Source organism: Pan paniscus, chromosome 20 (assembly GCF_029289425.2).
Source record: "Pan paniscus chromosome 20, NHGRI_mPanPan1-v2.0_pri, whole genome shotgun sequence".
In the NCBI taxonomy this organism is placed as follows: domain Eukaryota; kingdom Metazoa; phylum Chordata; class Mammalia; order Primates; family Hominidae; genus Pan; species Pan paniscus.
The window spans coordinates 10698470-10715307 of record NC_073269.2 but is presented as its reverse complement, the minus strand read 5'-3'; the positions used below and the strand labels follow the sequence as shown (position 1 = coordinate 10715307).

The 16838-nt window shown below is 50.7% G+C and overlaps 1 protein-coding gene across 1 annotated transcript in view; it reads left to right on the top strand.

The window, feature by feature from the left end:
- ACER1 (alkaline ceramidase 1) overlaps nucleotides 1-8386 on the top strand; it is a 31509-nt gene extending 23123 nt beyond the window's left edge. The window contains exons 2-6 of the mRNA XM_003819330.5: nucleotides 1496-1610; nucleotides 1705-1846; nucleotides 4468-4605; nucleotides 7034-7171; nucleotides 7441-8386. Of these exons, the coding sequence (XP_003819378.1) occupies nucleotides 1496-1610; nucleotides 1705-1846; nucleotides 4468-4605; nucleotides 7034-7171; nucleotides 7441-7609 (702 nt within the window). The 3' untranslated portion in view covers nucleotides 7610-8386. The remainder of the gene's footprint in view (nucleotides 1-1495; nucleotides 1611-1704; nucleotides 1847-4467; nucleotides 4606-7033; nucleotides 7172-7440) is intronic.
- Nucleotides 8387-16838: the final 8452 nt, after the last annotated feature.

Sequence of the window (16838 nt, the reverse complement as noted above, 5' to 3'; positions counted from 1 at the left end):
CCTGGCCATCACCTGAAGTTTCATTCACTCATGTGTCTGATGACTGTATGGGGAAGAATTGAACCACTGGCCCTCCTCTGGCATCTCTCTCCATCTCAGTGTGGTCTCTACACATGGTTTCTCCAGTGTGGTGGCTTCAAGGTAGCCAGTCTTCTTGTGTGGTGGCCTAGGATCTGGACGTCTTGTCCTATGAGATAGAGAAAGGTGGAAGCCACAGTTCCTTTTATGACCTAACCTCAGAAGTCACACAGTATCATTTCTGCTTCATGCTGTTTGTCAAAAAGGTACTGCATCGTCTTTCCTTGTCTGCAAGGGCAAGGTCAACTCATGACATCCATGGCCACATTTCAACCCACAGGAAGAGGAAAGGGGGCAAGCTTTCCTTACGTGGTTTTTGAAAGGACTGACCTGGAAGTAGTAGATGTCATTTACATTCTTATCTCATTGGCCAGAGCAGGTCAAAAGGCCACAAGGCCACAGTGAACTGCAGCGAAGGCTGGGAAATGTAGTCTTTCACTGGGTAAGCTGTGTGCCCAGTTCAAACTTGGGAGATACTATTTTTACAGGAAAAGGGGCTGGGTGCAGTGGTTCATACCTGTAATTTCAACACTTTAGGCTGTGGTGGGAGGATCACTTGAGGCTGGGAGCTTGCAACCAGCCTGGGTGACATAGTGAGACCCCTTCTCTACAAAAAATAAAAGAAAATTAGCCAGGTGGGGTGGCGGGCACCTGTAGTCCCAGCTACCCGGGAGGCTAAGGCAGGAGGATCCTCTGAGCTCAGCTGATTGAGGCTGCAATGAGCCATGATCATACCACTGCACTCCAGCCTGGCAGCAGACAGCAAGATCCTGACTGTAAAATAAATAAATAGAAAAAGTAAAAGAGAAGGCGAATATATATGGAAGTTTAGTGGATAGTCTTTGCCACACTCACTGAATGAACGAATGAACCAATAACGGATCGAGAAATTGATCTATGGATGACCAGCTGATGGTCAAGATCAGCTGAAAAGTGGCTAGGTGCGGTGGCTCACACCTGTAATCCCACCACTTTGGGGAGGCCAAGGTGGGCCGATCACCTGAGGTCAGGAGTTCAAGAGCAGCCTGGCCAACTTGGTGAAACCCTGTCTCTACCAAAAATATAAAAAATTAGCTGGGTGTGGTGGCATGTGCCTTTAATCCCAGCTACTCGGGAGTCTGAGACAGCAGAATCGCTCGAACCTGGGAGGTGGAGGTTGCAGTGAGCTGAGATGGCACCACTGCGCTCCAGCCTGAGTGACAGAGCAAGACTCCAAGACTCCATCTAAAAAAAAAAAAAAAAAAAAAAAGGGTCGGCTGAAAGGTTGACAGGTGAGTGATTGACAAATCCTGGGTTGATGAATTGCCTGAAATGCAGCAGGAAACCAACTGGCTGGTGACTGAGTGTCTGGACAGAGGGCAGCCTCCTCCGTCTCCCCTATCTGACGAGCTCCTGCCTATGGCTCTCTCTGCTCCAGTTCTCCAATATCCCCTTCTTCATCTTCGGGCCACTGATGATGCTCCTGATGCACCCGTATGCCCAGAAGCGCTCCCGCTACATTTACGTTGTCTGGGTCCTCTTCATGATCATAGGTAGGGAGGTGTGGTTCAGGTCTGTGACAGTCGGGAGGCATTGGGGGTTTAGGAGGTGGCGGGCCCCACTGACCGCCTGCCCTTGCCGCTGCAGGCCTGTTCTCCATGTATTTCCACATGACGCTCAGCTTCCTGGGCCAGCTGCTGGACGAGATCGCCATCCTGTGGCTCCTGGGCAGTGGCTATGGCATATGGATGCCCCGCTGCTACTTCCCCTCCTTCCTGCGGGGGAGCAGGTGGGTCGGGGGCTGGCCGTCTGGACAGGGTGGGGTCTGAGTCTTCAGTTGACTCTACATGAGCTCACCTGAGTCCTCTGGGTCCCCACCCTTGACCCTCTTTGGGGCCCTTGGAATTCCTCCCCTGACCACTTCGGGTTTTCTCCTGATCCTGCCTGACTCACTTGGGCTTCTGGAGACCCCTCCCCTGAGCTTACCTGGTTTCTTGGAATCCCTCCCTTGATCCTACTTTGATAACCTGGGACTTCCTCCAGAATCTGTTGCAGCCAACAGGAGTTCCAGGACCTCATGTCTACACTTACCTGGGCCTGAGGGACTCCTCCCTGAGCCTCTCACTTGGCGTTCCTGGCATCTTTCATCTGATCTTCTTAGACCCCCTGGGTCCCTCTCTTGATCTAATTGATCCCCACTCCCACCCTTGACCCCTGTGAAATAATCTCCTCCTCCTCCTTCTCCTCCTCCTTCTCCTTCTTCTTCTTCTCCGCCTCCTCCTCCTCCTCCTTCTCCTTCTCCTTCTTCTTCTCCGCCTCCTCCTCCTTCTCCTCCTCCTTCTCCTTCTTCTTCTTCTCCGCCTCCTCCTCCTCCTCCTTCTTCTTCTCTGCCTCCTCCTCCTTCTCCTCCTCCTTCTCCTCCTCCTTCTCCTTCTTCTTCTCCTCCTCCTCCTCCTTCTCCTTCTCCTTCTTCTTCTTCTCCGCCTCCTCCTCCTTCTCCTCCTCCTTCTCCTTCTTCTTCTCCTCCTCCTCCTCCTTCTCCTTCTTCTTCTTCTCCGCCTCCTCCTCCTTCTCCTCCTCCTTCTCCTTCTCCTTCTTCTTCTCCGCCTCCTCCTCCTTCTCCTTCTCCTTCTTCTTGTTCTCTGCCTCCTCCTCCTCCTTCTTCTTTTTCTTCCTCCTCCTCCTCCTCCTTCTTCTTCCTTTTTGAGACAGAGTCTCGCTCTGTCACCCACACTGGAGTGCAGTGGTGCAATCTCGGCTCACTGCAGCCTCTGCCTTCAGGGTTCAAGCGATCCTCCTGCCTCAGCCTCCCGAGTAGCTGGGATTACAGGCACCTGCCACCACACCCGGCTAATTTTTGTATTTTTAGTAGAGACGGTTTCACCATGTTGGTCAGGCTGGTCTCGAACTCCTGATCTCAAGTGATCCACCTGCCTTGGCCTCCCAAAGTGCTGGGATTACAGGCATGTGAAATTCTCTTCTAACCCGGCTTAACCCACCTGCGCCCTCCAGGACCCCCCAGTCCACCCTATTGTCCTCTGGGACCTCTGTCATCTTTCCTTAATCTCTACTGGGTCCTGGAGAGCCACTGTCTGACATCTCTTAAATTCACCCAGACCCAGAGATCCCTCCTCTCAGCCCAGCTGGGCTCCCCTGAACTCCTTTCCTGACCTCACCTGGGCCCTGGAAACCATCACGTTCTCCCAGGCCCCCTGGGACCCTCTTCTCATCCTACTGAGTCCTTCCTGGGATCCCCCTTTAGACGCTGCCTGGGCTCACCTGGGCTCCCTGAGACTTTCTGCTGAGTCCACTTGGGAGCCTCAGGACCTTCTTCTTCTCCTTCTCCTTCTTCTTTTTTCTTTTTAGATGAAGTCTCACTGTGTCCCCCAGGCTGGAGTGCAGTGGCACAATCTTAGCTTGCTGCGACCTCCAATTCCCAGGCTCAAGCGATCCCTATCTCAGCCTCTTTAGTAGCTGAGATTACAGGCACATGCCACCACATCCAGCTAATTTTTTGTATTTTTGGTAGAGACAGGGTTTTGCCATGTTGCCCAGGCTGGTCTCGAACTCCTGAGCTCAAGCAATCCTCCCACCTCAGCCTCCCAAATTGCTGGGATTACAGTCACGAGCCACCTTGCCTGGCTAGGACCCTTTTTCTTGTTGTCGTTTTTGATGCAGAATCTCCCTCTGTCACCCAGGCTGGAGTGCCGTGGCGTGATCTTGGCCCACTGAAACCTCTGCCTCCTGGGTTCAAGCAATTGTCGTGCCTCAGCCTCCTGAGTAGCTGGGATTACAGGCATCTGCCACCACACCTGGCTAAATTTTGTATTTTTAGCAGAAATGGGATTTCACCAGGGCCAGACGCAGTGACTCACGCCGGTAATCCTAGCACTTTGGGAGGCCGAGGCAGGCGGATCACGAGGTCAGTAGATTGAGACCATCCTGGCTAACATGGTGAAACCCCCTCTCTAGTAAAAATATAAAAAATGAGCCGGGCGTGGTGGCGGGCGCCTGTAGTCCCAGCTACTTGGGAGGCTGAGGCAGGAGAATGGCGTGAACCTGGGAGGCAGAGCTTGCAGTGAGCCCAGATCGCACTGCTGCACTCCAGCCTGGGCGACAGAGCGAGACTCTGTCTCAAAAAAAAAAAAAGAAATGGGGTTTCACCATGTTGGCCAGGCTGGTCTCAAACTCCTGACCTCAGGTGATCCGCCCACCTCAGCCTCCCAAAGTGCTGGGATTACAGACATGAGCCACTGTGCCCTGCCTGGCTAGGACCCTTTTCTGAGCCTGTCTGGGCTCCCCAGAATCCTGTACTTTCCTCACCCACCTGGGCCACGGGATCTCCAAGTGACCTTGCCTACAATCCCAGGACCTCCCTTCCCGCCTACAGCTGAGGCCCTTCCTCCCCAGGTCCCAGTTCATCCGCCTGGTCTTCATCACCACTGCGGTCAGCACCCTTCTGTCCTTCCTGAGGCCCACGGTCAACGCCTACGCCCTCAACAGCATTGCTCTGCACATTCTCTACATCGTGTGCCAGGAGTACAGGAAGTGAGTGAAGGCTGCAGGTGCCTGGGCAGGAGACTCCCATCCCCCTCCTAGCACCCCTGACTCCAGGCTCGCGGAGGGGACGTCCCTTCTCCAAGATCACCCACTGACAAGTAGCAGGGCCAGGATTTGAACCTGACTGACTGCAGAGCTTGTCCTTATTATTATTTTTTTTCTTGAGACGGATCCTCGTTCTGTTGCCCAGGCTGGAGTGCAGGGGCATGATCTTGGCTCACTGCAACCTCCACCTCCCAGGCTCAAGCAATCCTCCCACTCCAGCCTCCCAAGTACCTGGGACTAGAGGCGTATGCCATCACACCAGGATAATTTTTGTATTTTTCTTTGTAGAAACAGGGTTTCGTCATGTTGCCCAATCTGGTCTTGAATTCCTGGGCTCAAGTGATCCACCCACCTCAGCCTCCCAAAGTGCTGGGATTACAGGTGTGAGCCACTGCATCCACCCTACATTATCTTTATTTTTATTTATTTATTTATTTATTTATTTTTGAGACAGAGTCTCTCTCTGTCTTCCAGGCTGGAGTGCAGTGGTGTAATCTCAGCTCACTGCAAACTCCGCCTCCCGGGTTCAAGGATTCTCCTGCCTCAGCCTCCTGAGCAGCTGGGATTACAGGTGTATGCCACCATGCTGGGCTAATTTTTGTATTTTTAGTAGAGACGGAGTTTCGTCATGTTGGCCAGGCTGGTCTCAAACTCCTGACCTCAGGTGATCCGCCCACCTCGGCCTCCCAAAGTGTTGAGATTACAGGCGTGAGCCACTGTGCCCAGCAGAGTTTGTCCTTTTTATGATGAAACCCAGAAACAGACATGCAAGCAGAGAAAATAGCCCCATAAACCTCCCCACGCCCACTAACCAGCCACAACCACCACCCACATTTTGTCAATCTGTTACATATTTCTCCCAGATTTCATACAATTTCACCCCTAATTTTTTTTTTATAATTTAACTCCCCTGATTACAAAAAATATATTATTCTTGCTGGGCATGATGGCTCATGCCTGTAATCCCAGCACTTTGGGAGGTTGAGGCACACATACCTCTACCCCAAAACATACAAGCACCAAAGGGCTTGCTGGTTAAGAATAAATATTATGCAATCAGAAAAACTTGGTTTAGATCCCAGCTCTGCCACTTACCAGCTGTGTAACCATGGGGTGGGGTGGGGCATAGTGTAATCCCTGTGCCTCAGTTTACTCCTCTACAAAGTCCTTGTGAGGACTGAGTTAATATCTTTTTTTTTTTTTTTTTTTTTGAGACGGAGTCTCACTCTTGTCGCCCAGGCTGGAGTGCAATGGCGCGATCCCGGCTCACTGCAATCTCCACCTCCTGGGTTCAAGCGACTCTTCTGCCTTAGCCTCCTGAGTAGCTGAAATTACAGACGCACGCCACCACGCCCGGCTAATTTTTGTATTTTTAGTAGAGACGGAGTTTCGCCATGTTGGCCAGGCTGGTCTCGAACTCCTAACCTCAGATGATCTGCCCGCCTCGGCCTCCCAAAGTGCGGGATTATAGGCTTGAGCTGCCGTGCCCAGCCGACTGAGTTAATATTCGAAGGTGTTTTATTTATTATTGTTACTTGTTTTTATTTATTTTTTATTTTATTTATTTATTTATTTAAGATGGAGTCTTGCTCTGTCACCCAGGCTGGAGTGCAGTGGCGCAATCCCGGCTCATTGCAACCTCCGCCTCTTGGGTTCAAGTGGCTCAGCCTCCCAAGTAGCTGGGATTACAGGCGGCCACCACCACGGCCGGCTAATTTTTTTTTTGTATTTTTAGTAGAGTCAGAGTTTCACCATGTTGGCCAAGCTGGTCTCAAACTTCTGGCCTGAAGTGATTCACCTGCCTCGGCCTCCCAAACTTCTGCGATTACAGGTGTGAGCCATCACACCCGGCCTATTATTGTTTTTTAAGACAGGGTCTTACTCTGTCACCCAGGCTGGAGTGCAGCAGCGCAATCACAGCTCACTGCAGCCTTGCACTCCCGGGCTCAAATGATCCTCTTGCCTCAGCCTTCCGAGTAACCGGAACTGCAGGCATGCACCATCATGCCTGGCTAATTTTAACTTTTTTTTTTTTTTTTTTAGAGATGGAGTCTTGCTATTTTGCCCAGGCTGGTCTTAAACTCCAGGGCTCAAGCGATCCTCCCAACCTCAGCCTCCCAAAGTGCTGGGATTACAGGCATGAGCTACTATGCCTGGTTTGAAGGACATTTGGAACTGCACCTGTTGTGCTGGAAATGCTCAGTGTTAGTTCTAAGCACGAGATTGGGCCCCCTCTGCTTGCACCCTCAATTCCTGCTCTTTCCCTTCTCCCAGCCTCTGAGCCTCATCACTGTGGAAGGAGGAATTTCCCATCAGCCCCATCAGGTGCTGCTCTCCGAGCCAGCCCCTGGTCCCCCTCTCCCCTCTCTAGGACCAGCAATAAGGAGCTTCGGCACCTGATTGAGGTCTCCGTGGTTTTATGGGCTGTTGCTCTGACCAGCTGGATCAGTGACCGTCTGCTTTGCAGCTTCTGGCAGAGGATTCATTTCTTCTATCTGCACAGCATCTGGTAAGCACATGCTCTGAGGCTGTGGGGGGCCCAGAGTCAGAGAATCTTAGATGCCAGAGCTCGGAGTAGGCACCTGGGGGCTGGGGTTGGAGAAGCAGAGAGAGGAGAGCCAGACACTGGGACCTGGCTGTAGGGGAAGGCTGCAGTCAGGGGGCCAGACCCAGAAGGCTCCCCTGGATGGATGGTCAAGAGCCATGAGAAATAAAAAGAGGGCCGGCGTGAGGCTGTGGGTATCTTGTACCCTCACCACTTCACCCTGCACTCTACAGGCATGTGCTTATCAGCATCACTTTCCCTTATGGCATGGTCACCATGGCCTTGGTGGATGCCAACTATGAGATGCCAGGTGAAACCCTCAAAGTCCGCTACTGGCCTCGGGACAGTTGGCCCGTGGGGCTGCCCTATGTGGAAATCCGGGGCGATGACAAGGACTGCTGAGACCTGCCAGCCTCTTGACTATCCAACCACCCAACGACTTGCCTGTGTCTTAAGAAGAGAGCCCCAGTCAGGACTTACACCTGAGGGACACTCATGGTTCCTTCCTCCGTTTCCCCTTCCGTGTCCTCCTTGTCCTGCACTGCCCTGCCTTGAGGCAGATGATGGACTTTGTGACATCTCTGAGCAGCAGCCTGGTGACTGTGGGGGGCTGTCTCGTGCATCTCCCCTCCATGACCCCCCCATCCTCTTTCATTTCCTCCTCTGTGTCCACAGTCTCCCAGTGACCATTGTCACATGAGCTGGTGGGACTGTGTCACCAGGTACTGGAGTGACTGAAGGATGTGGCATCTAAATATTAGCTTCTAGGCTGGGCACGGTGGCTCATGCCTATAATCCCAGCACTTTGGGAGGCCGAGGTGGGTGGATCACCTGAGGTCAGAAGTTTAAGACTAGCCTGGCCAACATGGCAAAACCCCGCCTCTACTAAAAATACAAAAATTAGCCGGGCGTGGTGGTGCATGCCTGTAATCTCAGCTACTTGGGAGGCTGAGGCAGGAGAATCGCTTGAACCCAGGAGGCAGAGGTTGCAGTGAGCTGAGATCATGCTACTGCACTCCAGCCTGGGCAACAAGAGAGAGACTCCATCTCAAAAAATAATAAATAAATAAATAAATATTAGCTTCTAAATATTGGTGGTCACTACCAGACTCCCTCATCTGTCTCTGGCCATGGCAATGTCCCTGGTTCTTGGGGGACACCCCAGAGAATGAACATGACTTCCAGGCACCTCATTCTACATCCACATGTGCATGTGGACTCACTCACCTCCTCCCATGGACTTGTGAGGTCCTCAGGTTCACAGCTGAGGACAGCAGAGTCCCAGACTGGGCAGTCTGGGTGCTTTGGGGGCATGTGGACATGAGAGAGGAGCGAGGGTGGCCAGGATAGTCTCTAAAGCAGTGGTGGAGTGGTGGGGAAGGGCTGTTTTCATGGTGGTTAAGAGCACGGGGCCTGGAGTCAGGCAGACCTAAGTTAGAATTCCTGCTCCACCATTTTCTAGTTGTACAATCTTGGGGAAGTGATTTTTCCTGCCTCAGAAGCTCAAGGACATTGTCTGTAAAACAGAAATAATATTCCTTGTCTTGTGGGGGTTTTTGTGTGGTTAAAACAAATGAATGTGTGTGAAGTCCTTAGCATAGAGTTTGACAAACATCCAGCCACCCACTCATCCTTTAATTCATCTGCCCCATAATTTATTCATCCATTCATTCATTCATCTACCATTAATTTATTCATTCATCCACCCACCCTTTAATTCATCTACCCATTAATTTATTCCTCTATCCATTTATCATCCACCCATCCTTTGATTCATCCATCCATTAATTTATCCATCTAACCATCCACCTACCCATCCTTTAATTTATCTACCCATTAGTTTATCCATCTACCTATCTTTTAATTCATCCACACATTAATTTCTCCATCCTTCCATCCACCTGTTAATTCACCCATCCAATACTTTATCCATTCATCCAGCCACCACTAATTTATCCATCCATCCATCCATTCATCTATTGAACTCTCCATTGAACTATCATCTATTCATCCTTTAATTTGCCCATCCAGTAATTTATCCAACGATTCTGCCTTTCATCTATTATCTATCCTTTAATCCACCTATTCATTCATTAATGTATCTATCCATCCATTGAATCATCCATCAAACTATCCATTCATCCATCCATCCATTATCAATTATTCATCATCATTCATCATTTATTATCCTTTCATTCATCCACCTATTAAGCCATTTATCCATTAATTTACCCAATTATTTATCCATCACCTTACTCTACATCCATCCATCCATCCATCCATTCGCCCACATTTAGCCATTCATTTGTCCATTCATTTATCCATCCAAATCATTCAACCATCCTTTCATTCATCTACTTTTCAACTACTCATTCATTCACTCATTCAACACACATACATATATTGGGCTCCTGCTATATATCAGATGCTAGCCTCTGGGGATCCAAGACAACAAAGACATACAACGTCCTTGTCCTAATGAAGGATATAGATATTAAACAAATAAAAAGACACACACACAAAGCACTTCCAGCCATTGATAGGTGCTAAAAAAGATAAAATACAATAATATGCTGGAAGATGATGGTTCTGGGAGCAGCACTATCACATGGGTGGTCCAGGGAGTGCACTTTGCAGTTGAGCCCTCAATGACAAGAGGGAACCAACGATACCAAAAGCCAGGGCAAGGCCATTCTGGACAGAGGGAATGGCTGTGTGAAACCCCTGGGATGGGAATGAGCTTTCAAGCTGGAGCAACAGCAAAGACTTTTGGCCAGGCTCCGTGTCTCATGCCTGTAATCCCAACATTTTGGGAGGCTGAGGTGGGAGGATCGCTTGAGCCCATGAGTTCAAGACCAGCATGAGTAACACAGCAAAACCCCCTCTCTATGAAAAATTTTTAAAAAATTAGCTGGGTGTGGTGGCAAGAGCCTGTAGTCCCAGCTACTTGGGAGGCTGAGGTGGAGGATGGCTTGAGTCCAGAAAGTGGAGGTTGTGCCACTGCATTCCAGCCTAGACACATAGTAAGAGGTTCTTATCTGGGGTCCCTGGATGGGTTTCAGCATCCACAGACCACTTGACGTTGTGTGCAAAAGATGGGTGTTTGGGCATACAATCTAGGTGCCTGGAGTGCATCACTTTAGATAAATGAGAATACTCTCATTTTATAGATGAGGCTCAGAGAGGGCAAGTGACTTGCCTAAGGCCACACATCGTGGACTTGAACCCAGTCCGTCCTTCTCCAAAGCTCTTTGCACTGCAGTGAGACAGTAGTGGGACTGAACTTGGATTCCTGGTCATCTGCTTCCGAGTCCTTCTTCCTTTCTTGTTCTAGAAGCCAGAGGTTTTTCACTTGTGGCTCCAGGATGGATCATGGTGGTAGGAAGAGGTGGGGTTGAGGATGTCTGTAAACTTGTAAAATCATCTGCAAAATGTTGTGTGTCTTGGTGTATTTGGGGGAGAGGAGCTGTGATTCCGTGACAGCCCCTGAAGAGGTGTCTGACCACCCAAAGAGTTGAGAACCTCAGTTAAAAATCTTCTTGGGGAGGGAGGCTGAGGTGGGCAGATCGCGAGGTCAGCAGACGGAGACCATCCTGGCTAATGTGGTGAAACCCCATCTCTACTAAAAATATAAAAAATGAGGCAGGCATGGTGGCGGGCACCTGTAGTTCCAGCTACTCAGGAGGCTGAGGCAGGGGAATGGCGTGAACCTGGGAGGCAGAGCTTGCAGTGAGCCGAGATCACGCCACTGCACTCCAGCCTGGGCGATACAGTGAGACTGCGTCTCAAAAAAAAAAAAAAAAAGAAAAAAAATTAGCCAGGCTTGGTGGCACGTGCCTGTAGTCCCAGCTACTCGGGAGGCTGAGGCAGAAGAACTGCTTGAACCCGGGAGACAGAGGTTGCAGTGAGCCAAGATTGCGCCACTGCACTCCAGCCTGGGCAACAGAGCAAGACTCTGTCTCAAAAAAAAAAAAAAAAAAAAGAATCAACAAACAAAATCTTCTGAGGGAGGAGGATAGAGAAGCCCCTGCCTCCTCCCCTGACCCCGTGGCTCTTCCTCTTCTTTGCCAGCTTATGTGGCCCGAGTGCAAAATCATTTAAAAAAAAATCCCGCTCTATCCCCAGTATCTGTCCTCTGGCTCCTGCTGGCCCCTCCTCACAGCCTCCTCTTGGGGCATGAACGTAGCCGATGAGCAAGAGGCCTGGGTAACCTCTGCCTCCCGGTTCAAGCGAGTCTTGTGCCTCAGCCTCCTGAGTAGCTGGGATTACAGGCACGCGCCACCACGCCTGGCTAATTTTTGTATTTTTAGTAGAGACGGGGTTTCACCGTATTGGCCAGGGTGGTCTCGAACTCCTGACCTCATGATCTGCCCACCTCGGCCTCCCAATCCAGTCTGTAATTCTTTTTTTTTTTTTTTGAGACGGAATCTCACTTTGTAGCCCAGGCTGGAGTGCAGTGGCGCGATCTCGGTTCACTGCAAGCTCCACCTCCCGGGTTCACGCCATTCTCCTGCCTCAGCCTCCTATGTAGCTGGGACTACAGGCGCCCGCCACCATGCCCGACTAATTTTTTGTATTTTTAGTAGAGACAGGTTTCACCGTGTTAGCCAGATGGTCTCGATTTCCTGACCTAGTGATCCACCTGCCTCGGCCTCCCAAAGTGCTGGGATTACAGGCGTGAGCCACCGTGCCCAGCCTCCAGTCTATAATTCTAACAAGCTACATGACCCTTGCACATCCTAGTCTCCATCAGGGAAGGTCTCTTGGTGACAAAGGACAAAATATTCAACCCCAACTGCCTGAAATCACAAATGGACAATCAGCATATATACTTTTTTTTTTTTTGAGACAGGATCTCTGTTGCCTAGACTGGAGTGCAGTGGTGCGATCTTGGCTCACTGCAACCTCCACCTCCTGGGTTCAAGCAATTCTCATGCCTCAGCCCCCGAAGCAGCTGGGATGACAGGCACCCACCACCATACCCGGGTAATTTTTGTATTTTTAGTAGAGACAGGGTTTTACCATGTTGGCCAGGCTGGTCTTGAACTCCTGACCTCAGGTGATCCGCTTAATCAGGAAGGTCTGTTGGTGAAAAAGGACAAAATATTCAGCCCCAACTGACTGAAATCACAAACGGACAATCAGCAATATGTACTTTTGTTTGTTTATTTGAGACAGAGTCTTGCTCTGTCACCCAGGCTGGAGTGCAGTGGCACAATCTCGGCTCACTGCAACCTCTACCTTCTGGGTTCAAACAATTCTTCTGCCTCAGCCTCCTAAGTAGCTGGGACTGCAGGTGCATGCAAGCATGCCAGCTAATTTTTGTATTTTTAGTAGAGGTGGGGTTTAACCATGTTGCCCAGGCTGATCTGGAACTCCTGAGCTCAGGTGATCTGCCCGCCTCAGCCTCCCAAAGTGCTGGGATTATAGGCGTGAGCCACTGTGCCTGGCCAGCATATCTACTTTTGAAGTTCAGCCCCAGGCTGCAGACCTGGCTGGGTCCAGGCTTCAAATGATGTCACCAGGGCCAGGCTCTCTTCGTCCGTCTGGCTGGCTTCATGGGTGGGAGCGGCCACCAGGAGGGCTAGGCTGCCTTCCTTCCAAGTTTAAAAGTGAACTCAAAAGCTCCAAGCACAGGCTGGGCTTGGTGGCTCATGCCTGTAATCTCAGTGTTTTGGGAGACCGAGGTGAGAGGATTTTTTGAGACCAGCCTGGGCAACATAGTGAGAACCTGTCTCTACAAACAAATTAAGAATTAGCCAAGCATGGTGGTGTACACCTGTGGTCTTAGCTACTTGGGAGGCTGAGGCAGGAGGATCGCTTCATGAGCCAGGGAGGTTGAGGCTGCAGTGAGCCATGATCACACCACTGCACTCCAGCCTGAGTGACAGAGTGAGACCCTGTCTAAAAAAAAAAAAAGAAAAGAAAAAAAAAGGAAAGAAAAGAAAAGAAAAAGAGAAAAGGGCTGGAGCAGTGGCTCACGCTTGTAATCCTAGCGCTTTGAAAGGCCAAGGTGAGTAGATTGCCTGAGATAAGGAGTTCGAGACCAGCCTGGGCAACATAGTGAAACCCCATCTCTACTAAAATACAAAAAATTAGCTGGGCATGGTGTCACACACTTGTGATTCCAGCTACTCGGGAGACTAGGGCAGAAGAATTGCTTGAACCCAATTGACGGAGGTTGCAGTAAGCTGAGATTGTACCACTGCACTCCAAACTGGACGACAGAGTGAAACTGTCTCAAAAAAAAAAAATGCTGGGTGCAGTGGCTTATGCCTATAATCCCAGCACTTTGGGAGGACAAAGCGGGCAGATCACCTGAGGTCAAGAGTTCGAGACCAGTCTGGCCAACATGGTGAAACCCTGTCTCCACTAAAAATACAAAAAATTAGCTGGGTGTGATGGCACACACTTGTAATCCCAGCTATTCAGGAGGCTGAGGCAGGAGAATCACTTGAACCCAGGAGGCAGAGGTTGCAGTGAGCTGAGATCACGCCACTGCATTCCAGCCTGGGTGACAAGAGCAAAACTCTGTCAAAATAATAATAATAATAATAATAATAATAATAATAATAATAGCAGCTCCAGGCACACATGAAGATGCTCAATATCATTGTTATTAGGGAAATGAAAATCACTGGTCAGGCACAGTGGCTTGCAACTGTATTCACCACACTTTGGGAGGTCGAGGTTGGCGGATCACCTGAGGTTAGGAGTGCAAAACCAGCCTGGCCGACATGTTGAAACCCCATCTCTACTAAGAATACAAAGTTTAGCCGGGCATGGTGGTGGGCACCTGTAATCCCAGCTACTCGGGAGGCTGAGGCAGGAGAATCGCTTGAACCCAGGAGGCGGAGGTTGCAGTGAGCCGAGATCACACCACTGCACTCCAGACTGGGCGACAGAGCCAGACTCCATCTCAAAAAAATATATACTTACGTATGTGTATTGCAACAGGTGGCTGTGTGTGTACTTTTGTGGCAGGCAGCAAACTGGGAGGTTACAGGAAACAGGTTGGAGGCCAAAAGGAATTCCAAAAAGTACCCAAAAGAGGGCTGGACCGTCTACTAGGCGAAATAAAAAGGGAACACTCAATGTTGTTCCCGGGGTGCAAATAAAGTGAACCACTAGAGGGCGGTAGAGACTTAATGTATTAACAGTAACAGTTCCGTTATGGACCAAAAGCAAGACCAGAACATCCAAAATGTTACTTTCTTTGGAGTTCAAGACCAGCCTGGGCAACATAGGGAGACCCTATCTCTACAAAAAAAAATTTAAAATTAGCTGGATGTGGTGGCACATGCCTGTGGTCCCAGCTACTGGGGAGGCTGAGGTGGGAGGATTGCTTGAGCCCAGGAGGTTGAGGCTGCAGTGAGCTATGATTGCGCCATTGCACTCTAGCCTGGGTGACTAGATTTAAAAATCTAGGCTGGGCGTGGTGGCTCACGCCTGTAATCCCAGCACTTTGGGAGGCCGAGGCGGGAGGATCACGAGGTCAGGAGATCAAGACCATTCTGGCTAACACGGTGAAACCCCATCTCTACTAAAAATACAAAAAATTAGCTGGGCGTAGTGGCGGGCGCCTGTAGTCCCAGCTACTCGGGAAGCTGAGGCAAGAGAATGGCGTGAACCTGGGAGGTGGAGCTTGCAGTGAGCCGAGATCGCGCCACTGCACTCCAGCCTGGGTGACAGAGCGAGACTCCGTCTCAAAAAAAAAAAAAAATCTAAAAAGTTGAAGGGGTACAAGTACAGTTTGTCACATGCATATATTGCATAATGGTGGTCTTGGCTTTTCGTGTATCCATCACCTGAATAATATACTTTGTATCTGTTATACAATTTTTCATTACTTTCTCTCCTTCCACACACCCCCCACCGCCCACCCAATGTCTATCATTCTACACTCTACACCCATGTGTACACATTATTTAGATACCACTTATAAGTGAGAATGTATAGCATTTGACTTTCTTTCATCCATCTCCAGAACTTTCTCATCTTCCCAGCATGAAACTGTCCCCATGAAACACTCACTCCCCAGCACCCTCCCCTGCTCCTGGCATCCACCAGCCTATTTTCTGTTTCTATGAATCTGTTGACTTGAGGGACCCCTGTTGACTCCTAGGAGAGGAGTGGAATCACACAGGATTTGTCCTTTTGTGTCTGGCTTATTTCACTTAGCATAATGTCTTCAGGGTTCATAGATACAAGGTCTTGCTCTATTACCCAGCCTGGAGTGCAGTGGTGCCATTGCAGAATTCTTGGGATGGTGTCACTTTTCTGGCTGTAAACCTCTGTGGCTGGTGGCATCTTTGCCCGAGTTTTGCTCAGGCCCACTGGGCTCATTCTGCGCACTTGACCTGGCAGGCTACACTCAGCTCTTGCTACCAGCCTGGATCCCACACCTGCCAAGGGTGTGCCAGGTGTGGAGTGGCAAGGGGTGTGTGTTCAAGCAAGTATGGGGTCTAGCCCCTGTGCACAGTCAGGCACACCGGCTGCTGCAGCAGGGTGAGCAGCTCCAGGTGCCGGCATGGGCACTGGCTCTCTGCAAGGCTGCAGCTTGACCAGGTGCACCACAAGTAGCGTCCATGGCTGCCACCAGGGACCATGGTGGAGCTCAGAAGCTTGGAGACTCCAAGCTTCACGCTGGGCCTCAAAGAGGGAGTCACCGCCCTGGCTCAGGGAGCTCCCAGGTCTAGGCTTTCTGAAGGGCTAGCAAGGGGCGTGTTTCAGCCCTGTTTGTGTTATAGCTCTTCCAGTCCTGCCATTCGGCAGGTCCCAAGCACTTGTCCTGCGCCCAAGAAGAATGAGGTACACAGACAAGTGGAGAGTGAGCAAGGTGAAGAGGAGCTTTATTGAGCAACAGAATAGCTCAGAAAAAAAAAAAAAAGGCCCTGGAGTGGGTAGCTCCTCTCTGTAGCTGGTCGTCATGTCAAGTGCTCAGCTCTCAGCAGACAGGAGGCCCTGGAGTGGGTTGCTCCTCTTTGCAGCTGGTCATCCCTATATCTGTTCAGCTATGGCTGAGCCCGGGGCTTTGATGGGCCTCAGAGGGGAGTAAGTCCATGCTGATTGGTCCATGGGCAGCCTGGAAAAGGCACCACAAGTTCCCACTCTGGTCTGTGGGACTGGCAGCGTGGCCCCCAGGCTTCAGGGCCTCCCTGGCTTGAAGGTGGGACCTCACCGGGGATCCACCCCATTCCACCCAGGAACCTGTCTGCCTCCTGCCGCTGTTCGTGGTGACGAGGCTATAGATGCCAAGGGGCACCTGCAGGTCATCACCAAGCTGCCCTCAACCCCTCCCTCAGCTTCCTTCCTATGCTCATCAGCACCCAAGGTCCAGAGGGGGCTGAGGCAGCAGGGGACTGGAGTGTCACCACTGCCCCAAGCATGTGCACACCCAGCTGGGCTGTGACAGTGCCTGGGCTTGGCCCCAACTTTGCTCTGAGACTGGAATGGGTGCCGACAGCAGGGAGAAGCCAGGCAGTGGGAGCAGGCATTTCCAAGCCTGCGAGGGCAGGGAAACCTTCCCGGGACCCCAAGAGTGCAGGGATGCCTGGGTCCACAGCCTCTGTTTGGGTGGCTGCAGCTGCACTGGGGGTGTGTGCGACTCCTGTTTACTCTGTGGAGTGGG